Genomic DNA, 17842 nt, shown 5'->3' on the forward strand with positions numbered 1-17842 from the left:
TTATTTCTTAGAGCATAACGTATATAGCGAGTTTGTTTTTAAAGCTAGTTGAAGTTTCCTGAATTCAGTATCATGTTTCATGAGTTTCATTTCCTCCTCAGAATCTCCCAAAGAATACCAATGAATACCAACTTACACTAAGAGAGGTAATTCTTATATTTTGTGAGATTCTAATCTTTAACTAATATAATCATATGTGGCCTATCCCTATACTAGATGATGGATTTAAATAACATTCATTTTATATAAAAATTATTACATGTTAACTAAAAGAAATTAGTCCCAACTCAAACTTTTTTGTTGAAGGATAACTTCTAGATTTAACCTGTTTCCAATCAATGGATTCCATCACAGTATTTCTAGAAGAAAAAAGTGCTTTTGTATCTGCCTCCAATTGCTTGTTCTCTGGTTTTTGTCATTGGGTGGTATTGTTTTTCACATGGATCAAGTTATGTGATGTCACGAGCAACCACTACCTTTTCTATTTGGAATTCACATCAAAATCAAACAAATGTTTTAATGACATAAGAAATGCTATTAGTATCTAATAGTTCCATTTAAAAAAAAAAGATCTACAAGGCATCCCATATGGTCAAATCAAAACTGCACTGTGATTGTGGAATATTGTGATAGTTTTATAACGAATATCCAATTGGCCCCCCTGGTTAATAGTGATTCAGAAAGAATCATTTGTCTTGAAAGACGAGGACAAATGAGCTAGTTCTGAAAGGATATATGCAATTAATCATTAGTTGAGTTTGAGTTTCAATTGGCTTGAACTAGAATTATTTCCTAAAAATTGCAGTTAATATTCAGGATTTAAAAAATCACATTATCCTATTGACATTTTTAGCTGCCATGACATTGTAGAAAGCTTCCTTGCATTTCACAAAGATGTTTGAGAAAGTGCAGTGCTAGTCTTTGCTTTTGCAGCTGCTGTTTGTTCTGCTTTAAATATTGTTGTTTGATATTTCAAGGTCAGTGAGAATGACCTTTTCTTATTCATTGACTTATTCTGTCTTTTCAGCTGAAAAACATCAAACTCTTCTTTATCCTATTCTTATTATCATGGTGTAATTACTGCAGCTGTCTGATTATTAGTTTTTTAGAACAGGGAGCCCTAAACTGTGCCCTAATAGAGCAGAGGGTGTGTTTTCTGTCTTTTTTTCCCCTTGAAATGGACATACAGACACATCTATTACATATATATGTAAATTATACACACACAGAGATCTAAGTGTGTATATTTCTATATTATACAATGGTTCTCAATTTTCTAGGAAGACTTGACATGAAATGGCTAATAGAACATAGAAAATGACGCTTGTGAAGATTGACTCTTTCCTTCCCCCAAGGAAGAAGCTATTTAAGCCAGGGAAGATACTTCCTTCAAGGTGTTGCTTCTGGAGTCTCACAGCAGGAAGCTCATTTAGGTTGAGATTTTCCTTTTTTATGGTCACAGCAGGATCAGATCTGCCTGAAAGATTTAGTCTGTCTAATTCACTGTGGTTTTGTTTTGATCCTGAGAGGGGTGAGATGATATTTCTTGATCTCTCCCTCTCCTGGAACTCTTCAGTGGGTCCATCAGAATCTATCATATATAATTCTATGAGAATCATTGAAGCATGACCTATGACTTCCTAAATCAGGTTAACTAGAAAACCCGGGTAACTGTTTAGATCAAAGGAAATTTGGTATTAGATAGTAAAATTGGTATAAGGTAAATCTATAACCAGATTTCTCCCCCCCCCCCCCCAAGGCAAAAGTAGGAAGGGAAGCAGGGAGAAACTGGCTATAACAACAGAGGACATTCTGACTGGGTGGGAGGCAGATGATTCAGTTAGTTTGGGTAGGACTTAAAGAGTAAGGCAAACCTAGGAGGAAGGATCAGTGATGCTATGTGGAAATGTGGGTTGTGGAAGGTCAAGAGATGAGATATGAGGAAGGAAGTCTACAGGGAAGAGAACTTTCAACCAAAGAGAGGAGCACCCAGCCTTCATGCTGAATCTGTAAAATAAAACTTTATTTGATTAATGATGTCACTGGTATGGAGGTATATATACTTTCCTAATATTCCTTCCCAGTCCCTTCTCAGTTTTCAATACCCAGACCAGTGAAGTATGAACTCTAATAGGTTCTGATAAGTTGAGAAATCAGTAAAAAGAAAATTTTAAATACTTACCACATATCAGGGATATTCTTGTGCTGGGAAAACAAAGATAATTGCTTAATGTCTGCCCTTAAGTAGCTTCCATTCTAATGGGGAAGACAACAGACAAACCATTATGCACACATGAAACATATAGATGTAAACAGAAGACCAAGAGAGAAGACCAATGAGGGACAGGTATATGGAAAAGTCTCATCAGATACTCAATGCCATAAGGTTGGATGCCACTAAAATGATTTTGAAGTGTACAAAACTGTATATAGATAGATTATTAAGGTGTAAAGGGGATGGTAATCTATGTCAGTTGATATGGGGAATGCTGTCACTGTTAAAACATTGTTCCCTATTATTGAAATATCCAAGTAAAATATTGGTAGGCCAGAAGTTTACATGATCTGAGTTTATTAATGTTCAACAGATTCATTGAATCATTACTTAGCATTCTTTTTAATATTGCCTATGTATTCACTACTGCAATGATTCCCCAATTGAGTTGGCATTGAACTTTTTGAGTTCCATTGAACCAACTTCTTTGGGGGCATAATACATTTGTTATTGATGCTCTCCAGTTAAGCTTTTGAATTCACAGCTCAGGAAGGTTAGGACTTACTAAATGGCTTCATGGTGAAAATATGTTTCTTTGATCTATTTTACATGACTTCCCTTTGCATTTCTTTCTTGTTCACTTTTTAACCGAAAGACAATATCATTGGGTATAAACAACTAGCTTGTTAAATTTTTCTGGAGCTTGATCCCTAAATTCACTAGAGAGAAATCCATACATAGTTCTGAGGATGATTTTAAAAGAAAAAAAGTATGGCTATTATTCAGGAGGCTGGAAATTTTAAAAATTGGCAAAATGCCTGAAATGCGATTATATCAACTGGAGACCTAGAAAGGTACTTTCAGTCATGTCCAATTATTCATGCCCATTTGGGATTTTCTTGACATAGAGTGTTTTGCCATTAACAGATGAGGCAACTGAAACAAACAGGGTTACATGATTTGCTCAGGATTACACAACTAGTTAGTGTCTGAATCCGGGTTTGAATTTAGGATTTTCTACCTTAAGACCCTGGCCATTGTACCTCCTAGTTGCCCTATGAAGATATTAGGGGATATTTTAGTGAGTCTGCCAATTCATGTAAAAATTCATTTCTTATACGTGTCATAGCATATAAGTTAAATGAGTAAACTAAGATTCCAAGCTTAGGAATTTCCCACATTGATGAAATTACCTATCAACATCCATTTTCAACCTTTCTTCTCAATCTTAGAATGTTTTTTGGTCCTAACCCCTGGTCCTAGTAAAATACACCTTTCCCGTGGAACTTCTAAGTTATCTTGGACTGAGAAAATGTATCACTCAGACATTCTGTGGGTTCTACCCCTCTAAATTTTGGCTAGAGTCATTTATTGGCTTTTGGCGTTTGGGGGGAAGGAGTTCCCGGGAAATGCAGCTTTCACACCTCCATCTTGGCTCCACTCCCCCCCAATCCTAGAATGTTAAGAAGTTTATATTTCCTCATTGGGGACAGGGAAAGAGTGGAGGGTAAAGTGATTTAATTTTTGAAGATGAAAATAAAGTTGACAAGATGTTATTCCCAAATAATTTTATTGAATAAATATCGCTATCCTTAAAAAATTTGACTAATTTAAAAACAAGCTTAAACAACAACTATCTTTGAGCGACTAAATCATTTTGACTATTATAAATACCCAAATTAACTACAAAGGATATACGAAGGAAGATGTTCTTTGCATCCAGAAAAAGAACTGATAAATAGACGTATGTATAGAATGATTTTACGCATATAGACTTATTTGTGTCTAGTGACAACCATCTCGAGGGTGGGAGGAGAGGAAAGAAAATAAGGGAATAAAGAAAGTTAACATGACATTGTTATTATATATTTAGAAGTATAAAAATGTAGTACTACATTTGCAGTTTCATGTGTAATTTTTTTTCTATTCTTCTACATTATGGAAATGCTGGTTTTATTTCTTAAGTTCAGAATAAAGTAATTTTTTTAAAAAAGCTTAACCAGTGGAGCATTGTGACCCATGCATATAATCCCTATTCTCAGGGGGTTCATTGAGGTTGGGAGTTCTGAACTCTGATCTCTAGCAAGGATAAACATAATCAGGGGTCTGAACGAAGCTAGCCAAAATGTGGTGAACTCCAAGGAGTTAGGGTTGGGGGAGACACGAGGCTGCTCAAAGAAAGGTAACCCATTCTTAGGATAGAAATGGTGCTACTTTCAGTCCTAGTGAGATAGTGACACCCAGTCTCAAAAAAGAAAGGCAATTTTAAAAGAATCAGTAAAGTAAATGTTTATCCTTGGTGGGAACAACAAAAGAAACATTTTATATCAAATGGAAATACTCTATATTGCATGATCATCATAATATGACATTGTTTCTTTAACTATAACATCTTTGAAACTTCTTGTTTTTGGCTTATGGTATGTCTCAGTGTTATGTGTCCTTGAAAATGTGTAAATGATGCATGACTGTGCTATCTGTTTAAGTTGTTTCTGATAAATAATTTCACTGTCCAGTGTTCTTTCAATAAGGGTACCTGGTACTTGTATTTTAAAATCACATATTTTGGCTAGTCAGAATGATGCACTTTAATAATGAATTACTTATTTTAAAATTAATTAGTACATTTTTCAAGTCACTAGATAAAAGGTTGACTTCTTGAATGTTTATGAACACAGATTACTTCAGAACTTCACCGATGGAAGCTGGAGCACTATTATTAACGATATGCTTAATATTGCCCTACTCCTAGCTCAGTTTAGTTTAACATTAATCTCCATTCTGTGCAAGACAATGAGAATGCTGATAAATGTTTACTTTTTTATGAATGATTAGGAATAAATGAGACTTCTTAATGGTAGAGCACAGTGGCTTTTTCCATCATGAATAGGGTTTTGTGATTTGTTAAGTCACTGGAGTTCTATTATCTCAATTATTTTTATTCTAAGTCTTCTTTAAGGTTAGTTTTTCTCTTGGCCTTCAAAGAAGAAAGAATGGAGTGAAGAAAGGAAGGAATGGAGAGAAGGATAAAACTTAAAATTTAAAATATCTTGCACAAAATGAGTGATATTTTTTATTTAAAGGGACATCGTAGGCCCTGAGATTTGAGGAGGTATTTCTCCACTACACATTGTTCTGTAGGATCTGAAAATTTAAGAATTTTTTTGTATCTCAAACTTGGAAGGACCAAAGCAGTCCTTAGTGTAGTCTTTCACTTTAGCTCATACTCCCAGGCTCTGTGTCATCAATCTTCTTTAAACAATGGGAGAAAAGGAGGTTGAAAAGAAGGAGTCGTATTTTTAAAAACCTTCCTAATATATTTCTCTCAGATATTGTTTTAAAAAAAGGGAAATGATACATGGATTGTTGAAAAAGTCTAGAGAAGAGAAAATTCCCCCCAGAAGCACATGTAAAAGATGTTGCTGCCATGGGTTTCATTGATTAGTCAGAACACATCAAGAGCCCTTGGCAACAGGTCAGATTCTCTGAAGTTCATAATTGGAAAGAATGTTCTTAGCCTTGAATTTTAGTGTCTCCTTTCAGGAGGGAGCAGGATAAAATGATCCTTCTTTTAAAGCCAGAAAGTTGAATAGCTTTCCCTAACATTAGACTGTAGGTGCCTTATTGTCTTTTAAACTGTCACACCTGACTTTCTATCTGTAGAGTTCTCCCTTCCCTTGTTAGTTAGGAGCTCCTACTCATAAACAGTTTTGGCAACTCCTCTGTTGGTAATGTATTGCGTGATTGCACTGGATACATTTTCTGAGCAAATAGGCCATATGGACGCTTCATTCGTCTCCTTAACTCTTAGGGAGACAAGTAATATGGTGGAATGAAGGCAACTTTCCAATGTGCCAATGTGACACTCTTCACATCACCAACACATTTAATAATGTGTTAGGACGTGATTGTTTTTAGGTATCATACAATTCAATCCTTTCTGGACTAAGGTTTTTAAGAGCCCAAGTCCATTCATTTCTTGGCATCATTCTGAGGAGTACTAGCCACTTGATCATTGTCAGGAAGAGGATGAATGGTACCCGTTATTGAAAGGTCATCTGTATTTGTACTAATACAGAGAATGCCAGTTTAGAAATGAGCCTGATTGCATGGTTCATTTTGTTCTCCTTTGTAGAGCCAGGCTGCGGCCCACTACAAAGGCACTAAACATGCCAAGAAGCTCAAAGCACTGGAAGCCATGAAAAATAAACAGAAATCTGTACCTGCCAAGGAGAGCGCAAAGACTACCTTCACCTCCATCACTACCAATGCCATCAATACCAGCTCTGACAAAACAGGTTATAAGATAATCTTTGTTGTTGTCATTGTTACCGTTCTGGGGGTTTTGTTTCCATGTCTCCCTCCATTGTTGGGTTATGTGCTTGCCATGCCAATGTCACTCTGGAGCCATTTTTTCTGTCCAGTGATGAATTTCCTGCCCCCCTCCTTTTCTTTTCAGCACCCCCAAGATTTAGAATTCCCAGGTGCATTGTGAATTTTCCATGTTTGAAAGGAATATTGACTTTTGTGCTTGTAAATTATTTGAATCCAAGTCTCCTGTGCTATTGATGAAAAGAAAAACAGTTTATGGGACCCAGGATTAGGTTTGCAGTTTGGGGGGGGGTAGGAGCTAACTCTTTATAATGACTGATGTACAATTTGATTTCATGATAAACTCTCTCCCACACTTTCCATCCTCATTTTATAAAGGAACTTTCAACAAAGGCCTCATTAGGGACAGCCTTTGTCTCATAAATCCCATTTACTTCATTATTTAAAGTAACTATTTAGTGATTTCTAACTTATTATGACTTCATAGCCTGTACTCCATATATACAGGTAAGTGTTATTGATGCCAATTACTCTTCTTAACAGAATCTTTGAGCTGAAGAAAGGAGCTTTAAATTGCCATTTGGGACAATTCTTGCAAATAAAAGCCTTATGAGCATCCGGTGAAACCAGTAGGATTTCCCAAAACAGATATTGTTGACATCATGATACCTTCTGAAAGTTTAGGGGAAAGCAAATCTTATGATCTGGGAATTATATTATTCTGATAATGCTCTCTGGATATGTATCTGGAAGCACATCCCAGTTGTATTGTACAAGTATATACAAATGGAGAATAAAAATTAAGGAAATCTCTCATTTCTGCTTGAGAAAAATTCTTACCTAGGACAGATTGCCCTTTCAGCAAATAAATATACTTCCTAAGAAGAGAAAAGAAATATGGAGAGATCTTTGAAGTAGAAACGGGGGGCCAGTTTTGGTGTTAGGAAGAACAAGGGTCAAGATTAGCTGTATGTCCCTGGACAAGTTACTTAAACGGCCCAGATAACTTTCTAAGACTGCAAATTACAAAGAAGCTACTCCCCCACATTGATAAATCAAAGGTCTATATGGACGAAGAAAAGGACAAGAAACAGTAAGTAATTTTAATCAAATTGCTAATTATAGAAGCCATTATGATCTTTCCATAAAATACTGGCTTAGAGTTTTCTCTTTTCAGTGAGGAAGATACTAGTTTTAGGTCTCCTCATTCGCAATAGCCCAGGGCTCTCCCCTAGACTCCAGGTTTTTTCCGTTACTCCAACTTTGTCCCAGTTCTCATAATAATGAGACAAATGTAAGTCACAATTTATAAAACTTGATATTAAAGGAACACGATATTTTTGCCCCTTTGTAGATAGAGTAACAACTTTCTTTGGAAGGATAAGGTAGCTGAGGTCACTGGGGATTGACAGAATTCTTACTGGAAGCCAGTAAGTATCAACAATCCATATATATATATATATATATATATATATATATATATATATATATATATATATATATATATACACTTTTACACACTATCTTGTCCTTGAATCTGTCTATCCTTTGAGCAACTCATAATACATAGACTACAAGGAGGTCAGGGGATCTCTTTGGGCCTCAATATTATCATCCGAGGGATAATGAATAGCATTACATAAATTCTAAACTCCAGCCCTTTAAACTCTAAGACTAGAATTCTTTTAGCCCTACTGAACCAAGGAAAATAAAATTATAACTTTGAAATTAAAAAAATATTATATTCTCTGCTATTTAGGAAATAGTTGAACACAGAAAGCAATGGTTAATGTTGAGCTTTCTATCTAATTTTAAAAGTTGCAAGTGGATGATTGTTACAAGAACAGAAGACTCACCTGTATGGAGAGACTTTAGTTAGTCTTGGGAATTCATTGGTAGCTCAATTCTTATCCTAGTTTTTAAGGTATATTCCATTTCTGATTTTGTTCTGCCTATTATCAATAGAGCCTTCAGGAGTCGGAAATCAGATATGCCCTTGCTCATAGTGAGTTCTGAAATGCTCTTTGGACAAGAACCTGAAAAAATAGGAATCTGAAGCCGTAGAAACTTAGTGAGTCATGGCCTAAAGCTCCATTATCCAAAGGAATAGGGTAGGCGCTACCCTCTAGAGAACTGAATGAGGTTACAGGAGCTAAAACAGATGGAAAATTATATAGGATTTAGTTAGAGATCGTTTTACAAATGAGGAAACAGGTTGTAATTTGTTCAAGGGCACACATAGAGTAGATATCTGAATCAGAATTCAAACTTGGGTTCTCTTGATCCAAATGTAAAGTTCTCTCTACTTTTAACATGCTCCTTATTTGAGGGAATAGGGAGCCGATAGCCAATCTCAAGATAGTTTATCTCAAGATTTCTTGCTAATTTATACAGTGTCGGATGCTGGAATAGGACAAGTTATTCTTGGAGCTGGTTCTCCCAGTTTGCAGATAGGAAAAGATTTGGGATTTGGAACAGTATCAACTTGGGTTTTTAGGTTTGTAGTTCTTTTATGGAAGGTTAGACTTTGCAATGCAGCTCAGAAACAAGCATAAAGGAGAGCAGTGCAAAGTCCATTTCTCCCACAACGTAGCAAGCATAGAGGAAATAGATAATTTGAAGAGTAACAAGAAAGCTGTCCTAACCTACATAAGTATCTTCATCCTTGGTCCCTTTCCACAGCCATATTCCCACTCTCCCTATCACCTAAGATTCCTATGGGTTAATTAGCATCCTCTTTTAAATATAAATTCCTTGGAATGAGTCAAACAGGGAACATCTGCCATTCCTATCTAGATACAATTTATTTTAATCTGACATACTTCCTCCTGACTGTAAAGATCAGTTAAATTAAGGGTTCGGCCTTTATGAGGGGAAAGGATAAGAAGAATGAATTCTGAACCATGAAATACATTAGGATAGACGTATCAGACCCAGTTTGTCAACGAAATGCTGCCAAGAACCAGATTATAATGTAATTAAGAAATATTTAATACAACTGGAAAAAATACAACACAACATGGATAATGTCAATGTATTGTTTTCAATGTTTCTAATGCTGGAGCTAGCCAACAGGATGTTTCTGTTTGAGTTTGACACCACAATTTTATGGCGTTAGGGAAGGAAAGACACTCAAGGAGTTTGCTTCATAGATCTAGAATGGCAAGGGACTTAAAAGGCATCTGATCCAATTTCCCCTTTTTTCTTGATGGGGGAAGCTGTTTATTGATTAATGCAGTTTTATTTTCAGACTTTCGGAAATAATGAAGGGTAGAAGCTCCATCAGGTCACAAAGATTCAACCATAATAAATGACTGACTGAAGAACAGCAATGTTTTATTTTTGTTCAATCATCTTTTTTATAGTGGTATATTAAATCTGTGACTTTATTGGTACAGGAAACTTCCTTTCTCAGCAAAGATGGACCCCTACTTTGGTACTGATAGACTTAGTGAATGGCCTAGGGCACTATTCAAAGACTTGTCTATGATCACAAAGGTAGCATATGCTGGAAGTGTATACTTGAACCCAATTCTTCCCAGTTCAGAGACTCTCTTTATCTGCCACACCATATCATCTTTTATGAATATTATGTAGAACTCTAATGCTTTTTATCTTGGATTCTGAGCTCCTGCATGTCAAGACCAAGACCTAATTAACTACCAGGAACCATGACCCAAGAAGAGTCTGAAGGATGTCAAAACTAATGAGGATCTTGACAGAAAGTCCAGTTCAATATCTTCATTTTATTTATGAACATGTAGAAAGTAAAATGACATATCCAGGGCAACACAGTTACAGAGGAGAAGAAAAGAAACCAATAAATAAGTTTCATTTGTATCTGTTCAGTTTTTTTTTTTTTTTTTGCTTCTAGGTATTCACTACCTCTCTCAAATCAAAACTGATTGAGAAAGGATGTTAATCTAGGAGGAAAATATTCATTTTTAGCATGAAATAATAGAAAAATTAGGTATGGAGATGAGAGATTATTTTAAATAAAGAAACAAGATCATTAGGGTTTTGTAATACTATATTATTTTAAGGAAGGAGATAAATCAGTCAATATACTGAATCTGAAAAAATTCTGATAATAGTAAAAGAAGTAAAGTAACTTTTGATAAATTGACACAATTACGACGTAAGGAATAGTAATCAATGACATAAGTAATATAAGGTATCGATGAGATAAAGTAAAGCATTTTGAAAATCTTAAAGTGGCATACAAATATCAGCAACTTATTATTACTGCTATCATTATCATTAATTTTTGAAGGATAGAATATGGTGGATCTTCTGAATATGTGAGCAGACTTATACCAATGGCAAAGTTCACCCACTTTGAAATTTTGACTAGGTCTGGTGGTCCTTCTCCCAAACTTTTCCCCCATTGCTTAGATAGGAAAAAATACTGTGTTCTCGTGACTTCCTTATACTTTGCTTCTGCGAACAGTTTATCTTGTATTTTTTTTTAACGATGCTATAAATTCTGGCCCCATTTCTGGTCCCCTTCACATACCCCTCTTGATCAACATGCCATCCCATTCTGAAATGGTAAAAATGGAGAAAGGTGGGCAAATCATCTTCTTTAAATCTGGCAAATGGATGATCTCACCCCCTCATTCAGGAAAGATCCCTTCTCTCTTCCTTTTATTTTTTAATTTATCCCACTTGAGAACTTACTGCAAATATTGAAGAATAAAAGTATATATAAAATGTCACTCATATTTTCAAATTCAAGCATTTTCTGGGCTCAGTTTTAGGGTTACTGTTTTTCACACACACATACATATACACATATGTATGTATATATACATGTATGTTTATATTTGTGTGCATTATGCAGCTAATCACACTTATTCAGTGTTGTCTGTCCTTTGTTCTTGAAGACCATGACATTAAGGAGGTGATACTATGACAGGCACTTGACTTGGATATGAATGAGAGGCTGCTATGAAAAGTCCCCAGTCTCATTTTCTCCTCTGGAGCCATCTAGGTCCAGTGACCAGATATGGATCAGTACAACTGGAGATGGCCCTGGATGAGAGGCAATCAGGATAAATAACTTTTCCAGGGTCACAGAGCTAGTAAGTATCAAGTATCTCAGAGTGGATCTGCACCCAGGTCCTCCAGATTTCAAGATCAATGCTCTATCCACTGCCCTCATATATGCAATACACAAAACATGCATACATGCATAAATCCATATCTATATATCTAACAGTGATCAGGACCTGAGTGATTAATAAATGGGCCTGGGCATTCTACCCAATGGAAATAAAGATCACAAGGTTAAAATGATGACTGAATAATTGGTAAAATTAAGTGTTGAAATAATTATTGGTGCCAAGATTGATATACACAGGATACTTTTCATGGCCTGTGATTTTCATTGAATCACAAATTTAAAAGTTATAAGTTTGTGGTCATCTAGCACAATTTATATACCTCTTTTGACTAGTTTGACTTTTGTAGGATGCCAGGTAACCTGAATTCATTTTTGATACAATACCACTGAGTTTAAATTTATATGCTCATTCTTTATAAATACGTCAATAGTCTTCAAAATTCCAACTGAGTTGTAGAAAAATACCTTCAATCAAAAAGTTTGCTGCCCTTTTCTTTCAAAAATGATCAAGTCAAAAGGGCAAGGAGGCAGTAGCATGGATAGAATGTCAGCCCTGGAGTCAGGAGGATCTGAGTTCAATTCCCAGTTTGACATTAGCTGTGTGACCCTGGGCAAGTCACTTCACCTTGTTTGTATCAGTTTCCTCATCTGTAAAATGAGTTGGAGGAGGAAATGGCAAACTACTTTAGTATCTTTGCCAAGAAAACCCCAAATGGGTTTGTGAAGAGTCCAGCATAACTAAAAAAAAACCTAAACAATAGCAACTGTTAGCCTAATGATGCAAACATTTGAATACATAAATCAATCTCCAAATCCAGATGGTCTTAATATCATGTGGTGGAGTAAAAATAGGACTGAATTGGGGTTTAAAAGCTCAACCACTTGCTATATACATGATCAGTTGTGTTATATGCTTTTTCCTCTGTGAAAATCAGACAGTTGGAATGTAAGACCAAGAAAATCTTTTCCAACTCTAATAATCTGTGATTTTAAGTTTTTCCTCTTCAAGTTTTCTAGAAACTTCACCTCTCAGGTAGCTGTGTGATGATGAGTATTGCCACACCAGGGATACATTAAGTACAGAGAAGTCAGCAGCCCATGTGCACAGAAAATTATTCATTTAATCTTAGAGGAATCCTTTTTGAATCCTAAAGGCAAAAAAGTAATGGGGTACAGGAGGAGGGAGAACTCAAAGTAAAACAGAACAGGATTTTATTTGATTCTTAGATCAGGTCTTATATATAGGATTTAAATCATTGTCAGAAGAAGATAAGAGATCAAATGAGCTCTTGAGTAAATCTTTCTTTGCAACTTGGAATATTGAAAGAGCTAAAAAGTCTGCCTTTTGGAAGACAAGGAAATGTGGGTTATTTATTATACTGAGATTTCACTTTCCCTTAAGTCAGATTCATGTCACAGTGGTTCGAACACTGTACCTTGAGTCAGGAAGACATGAATTCAAATTTGACCCCAGACACTTACTGTGTATTTTGGGGCAAGTCATGGAACCTCTGTCTGCCTTAGTATCCTCCAATGTAAAATGATGATCATAAATAGTACCTTACTTCTAGGGTTATCATGAGGATAAAACAAGATTTTTATAAAGTGCATTACAAATTTTAATGCAGTATTTAAAATGCTAGCTATTTTTATTCACATACAATCACAGGTCTAAAAGAGGAAGGAACCTTAGAGACCATCCCTTCCATTTTTGAATGCGTTTCACTCCTCTTCAAGATTTGCTGATGAGATTGCTTTGGCCAAGAGAAGGTCTTTCCTAGTCATATATATATATATATATATATATATATATATATATATATATATATATATAGATATATATATAGTATGTGGAACCAGTATTCAGACTTGGATCCTATGACTTCAAGTACAATGAGGTTTTTTGTTTGTTTATTTTTTGTTTTTGATTCCCCATAATCTCTCCACTGCACTTGCCTAAGAAGACCTTAACAGTAAAGATTTGTTTCCCCTTAGGGTGAATTCTGCAAACATGACCTGTATAATCTAATAGGAATTCGCTTTCATTTCTTTACTACTATGACTAAAATTATATAGCATTGCAAAATGCATAGAATGCAGAACTTTGAGCTACAGAATCCTGGGTTCAAATTCTGTCTATGATACTGGTGACCATGGAAAAGTTTGTTTAACCTTTATGTGGATCAAATAATTCACTAGAATTCTTTGACAAAAGACCTAAATAAGTAGCAATCTTCATTTCCCATGTGGAAATATTCTGCAATGCTGAAATCACAATTCCTCTGTGTATTTCTATAAAGAATATACACATATTCTCTGTGAGTTAATGTATTTCTTAATCATCCTTGGGTATCTCTGTTGGCAGAGGACCCAGTGTTGCCCAAGACATTTTATGAAAAGACTCTATAATCCAAAAATGAAAGACAATTTTTAGTATTAATTTTTACAAAAATAAGAGTACCAAATTTTTCTTCCTCACTCCCTCACTTCCTCTTTTCCTAAAACAGGAACCAATTGGATATAGGTTATATATGTACAGTCATATAAAATATATTTCGATATTAGTCATATTTATGAAAAAAGAAACAGACCAAAAGAAAAAATGAAAAAAGAGAAAGTGAAAATATTATTCTCCATCCAGAATCCATGAGTTCTATCTCTTGATGCCGATAGCATTTTCCATCTTGAATCCTTTGTAATTGTCTTGGATCATTGGACTGCTGAAAAGAACAAAGTATATCAATGTTACTATTACTGTGTAAAATGTTCTCCTGGTTCTGCTTATTTCACTTTGTATCACTTCATATAAGTCTTTCCAGGATTTTCTAAAGTTTGTTTGTTCATCATGGTATTCTATTACTCATATACCACAAGTTTTTCATCCATTCCCCCATTGATGGGCATTCCCTCAATTTCCAAGTTTTTGCCACCACAAAAAAGAAATACTATAAATATTTTTGTAAATGTAGGTCCTTTCCCCTTTTTATGATCTCTTTGGAACATAGGCCTAGTTAGTGGTATTGTTGGATCAAAGGATGTACACAGTTTGGTTGCCCCTTGGGCATAGTTCCAATTGCTCTCCAGAATGATTAAATCAGCTCACAATTCTACAAACAGTGCAGTAGTGAAGCTATAGTTTGACAATTGGTCTTCCCATTTCTAAAAAATTGTGTGCTTCACAGAAGCCATTATAATGGTTATTGTCAACTTCTATTCAGAAGAAAAGAAGGAATTCTCTTCACAAGGTTAAGGAGCTGTTAAAGAGATTAATGTATGATCTGAAGTCAGTTGAAAGGAGGTCAGGTTCTCTTCAACACTGCTAAGTCACATACTGAAGTATTTAAATGTCTCTCTTGTATGTGTCAAAGTCAGATGTGAGTCTTTGAGAAATATAGTAATAGAGAACTTTGTTCAACTGTTAATTAAAATCATACAAGACATATAAGATACTTTGAATATCCTTTTTACAGCTGAGGAAACTGAAGGAGGAGGAGAAGGTTAAGTGATTTGTCTATGGTCACATAGTAAGTGTTTGAGACTAAATTTGAATTTAGATATTCCTTCTTAACTTTGGACTTAGTGCTATGTCACCTAGTTGCCTTGGGAAAAATCAAATCAATAAACAAAACCTCAGAAGGGAAAGATAAAAAGTGAAATCCCATTCCTATGAATGTTTACGAAAAGAAGGGAAGACAGGGAGGAGGCAAAGAACCACCTTTTACTTCTTACCTTTAATTTCCGATTCATAAATGCATTTTATAAATACCTGCATAGGTAGGGGTAATGGTCTTTCCAATATGGGGTTCCTACCTACCAGTGGCAGGGTACCAGTAATGCATAGAAAGACACTGTTGTGCTTCCTGAATGACAAACTCATCCATCTTATCATAGTAATTTGTTGCAAATCTTCCTTCCAGTTAATATCTATGTCCCATAAAATTATTTCCATTATCTAACTGAGCCAACTCATAGGTTAATAATTCCTTTAAGCTTAATATGTTCTACACAATTTTCAGGGGTACTCACTAGTAAAGGATTCTGGGATTTTGTGAATGACTCTCTTCCCCTATCTGCTACTTTGTGATTTTTTATAAATTTGAATCACATACTTTCTCAGCTATCATGTTTCCAGGATGAAAAGTATTGCTTTTTTTCCTTCTCATTTTCTACTTTCTGCGCTTTCTAAAAAAATGACCCATCTTATAGCAGCTGTGCTCCCATCTGTAGGCATCTGGAAGGAATATTCTAGATGAACAAACCCTTCTGGGCTCTGCCTGACTCACCCAAGGTCAGAAGAAGGACGTGTCCTTACCTGAATCAGATGATATGAGTTTGAAGCTGGCTTGGGTAGTAGAGCTCATCTGGTCTATCTCCACTGCCATCCCCACCCTCTGTTACAGAAGGGAAAACTGATTCCTGGAAAGGGGAAGTGACTTCCCCAAGACCTCTGGCTCAAATTAAGTATTCTTTCCATCATGCTGCCTCCAAAAATAGCCAACTGTGTCCTTGAAACCTTTGTGGACAAGAAGTGTTGCAGCAAATGTGAGAAAGGAAGCTACTTTTAGGACAATGCAAATTGTCTCCATACTCACTAGACTTCTGCCTCAGTAATGCCATTTTCTTGCTATTTAAAGAGTGGTGCCATTTCTGGCTATTTAAAGAGGTTTATCAGGCAGGGTGAAGGGGGGATAATCTAGCATAGTAACAGTGAATTTTTGACATCTGGTCCTTTATTTTCCCTTTGCACTGCCCCATCCCCTAGAAAAATGTGCCTACATTAGCTTAATTTCTGAGAAGATGAATTGGTAGAGAATTTTTATATTTGTATATTGAACTTAAGGGTTTTTAAAAAATTTACTGCCTTTTGGTAAGCTATATTAATTTTTTCACATAGGTATGCATTATGAGTTTATTTTTCCTTAACAATAAATTGACTTTAAAACATCCTGAAATGTTTGGTGATGATAGAAATTTATACAATAATGCATACTTTTTTTTGTTTGAATTTTTGCATGGCAATGGGGTTAAGTGACTTGCCTTTAGTCTCACAGCTAGGTAATTATTAAGTGTCTGAGGCTGGATTTGAACACAGGTCCTCCTGACTCCAGGGCCAGTGCTCCATCCACTGCACCACCTAACTGCCCAATGATGCACATTTGATTACCCCAATGAAATCATAGATCTGACTGAAATATACTCACTCAAATACATGGGTATGCATTATATACAATTGTATATGAATGCATATATATATATATATATGTATATATATATACATATATATATATACAAGTAGATATTATATTTTGTCCAGATCTAGGTATATTTCATACATGTATGTATGTGTGTATATTTAAATAACTCAAGTATTCAAGTATATGGATTAACTTGGCAGCAGGAGTGGGAGGGGGGAAGTGGAGCCGGGGGGTGGGGTGGGTAGGTAGTGGTCTACTCTAATGAAGGGGAAGAATAACTTCCTCCCACCTCTCCTTTACCCCTTGAACAGACAAGCAATATGATATCGATCAGGGGTATGAAGTCATGGAAAACGTTTTCAAGTCGCCACCAATAAATATCTATTAAATATTTTCTATGCTAAGTTCTGAGGCTACAGAGAAAAGGCAAAAATACATCCCTTCTCCCAAGGAGTTCACATTCTAGTGTAAGAGGCAACAAGCCAAAAGATTGAACAGACAAGATAAATACTAGGGAAATGGAATGTGATCTCAAAAGAAAGACCTCAATGGTTGGGAAGAAGAGTGAGCACAAAGGTGGGGATCCTTTAGATCTCCAAAGTGAGATTTCAGTCTTGAAGGAAAGAAGGGAAACTAGGAGGCAGAAGGGAAGGAGAGAAAGAGAGCATCGTGGGACTGAAGGACAGCTTGTGAGAAGGTTTGGAGAGAAATTCATGAGACCAATGTCACTGGATTGTGGAGTGCATGGAGGGGAAGTAAGATGGAATCCAATAGGAAGGTTTGAAGGGGCCAGTCTGGAAAAAGCTATACAAGGCAATCAGAGGGTTTTATATTATTAGATCCTGGAGGTAACGGGAGCCTCTGGACCCTGGCTAGATGATGATTTATGTGAAGTGTTATAAAGTAATTCTTTTGAGGCAATGATTGGACTAGGTGGCTGCTGTGGTCCCTTTTCCCTCTAAAGTTTTTCTCTAT

At 35.7% G+C, this 17842-nt stretch overlaps 1 protein-coding gene across 6 annotated transcripts in view; it reads left to right on the forward strand.

Annotated features, from left to right (window-relative positions):
- The window catches only part of ZNF385D (zinc finger protein 385D), a 978888-nt gene that overhangs the window by 865016 nt on the left and 96030 nt on the right, over positions 1 to 17842 (forward strand). For 4 of the 6 annotated variants that reach the window (XM_074195714.1, XM_074195716.1, XM_074195719.1 and 1 more), the window contains 2 exons: positions 102 to 146; positions 6351 to 6513. In XM_074195714.1, coding sequence (XP_074051815.1) covers positions 102 to 146; positions 6351 to 6513 — 208 coding nt within the window. The remainder of the gene's footprint in view (positions 1 to 101; positions 147 to 6350; positions 6514 to 17842) is intronic. The other 2 variants (XM_074195715.1, XM_074195717.1) reach the window with 1 other exon arrangement.

This window comes from Macrotis lagotis, chromosome 7, assembly GCF_037893015.1.
Source record: "Macrotis lagotis isolate mMagLag1 chromosome 7, bilby.v1.9.chrom.fasta, whole genome shotgun sequence".
In the NCBI taxonomy this organism is placed as follows: domain Eukaryota; kingdom Metazoa; phylum Chordata; class Mammalia; order Peramelemorphia; family Peramelidae; genus Macrotis; species Macrotis lagotis.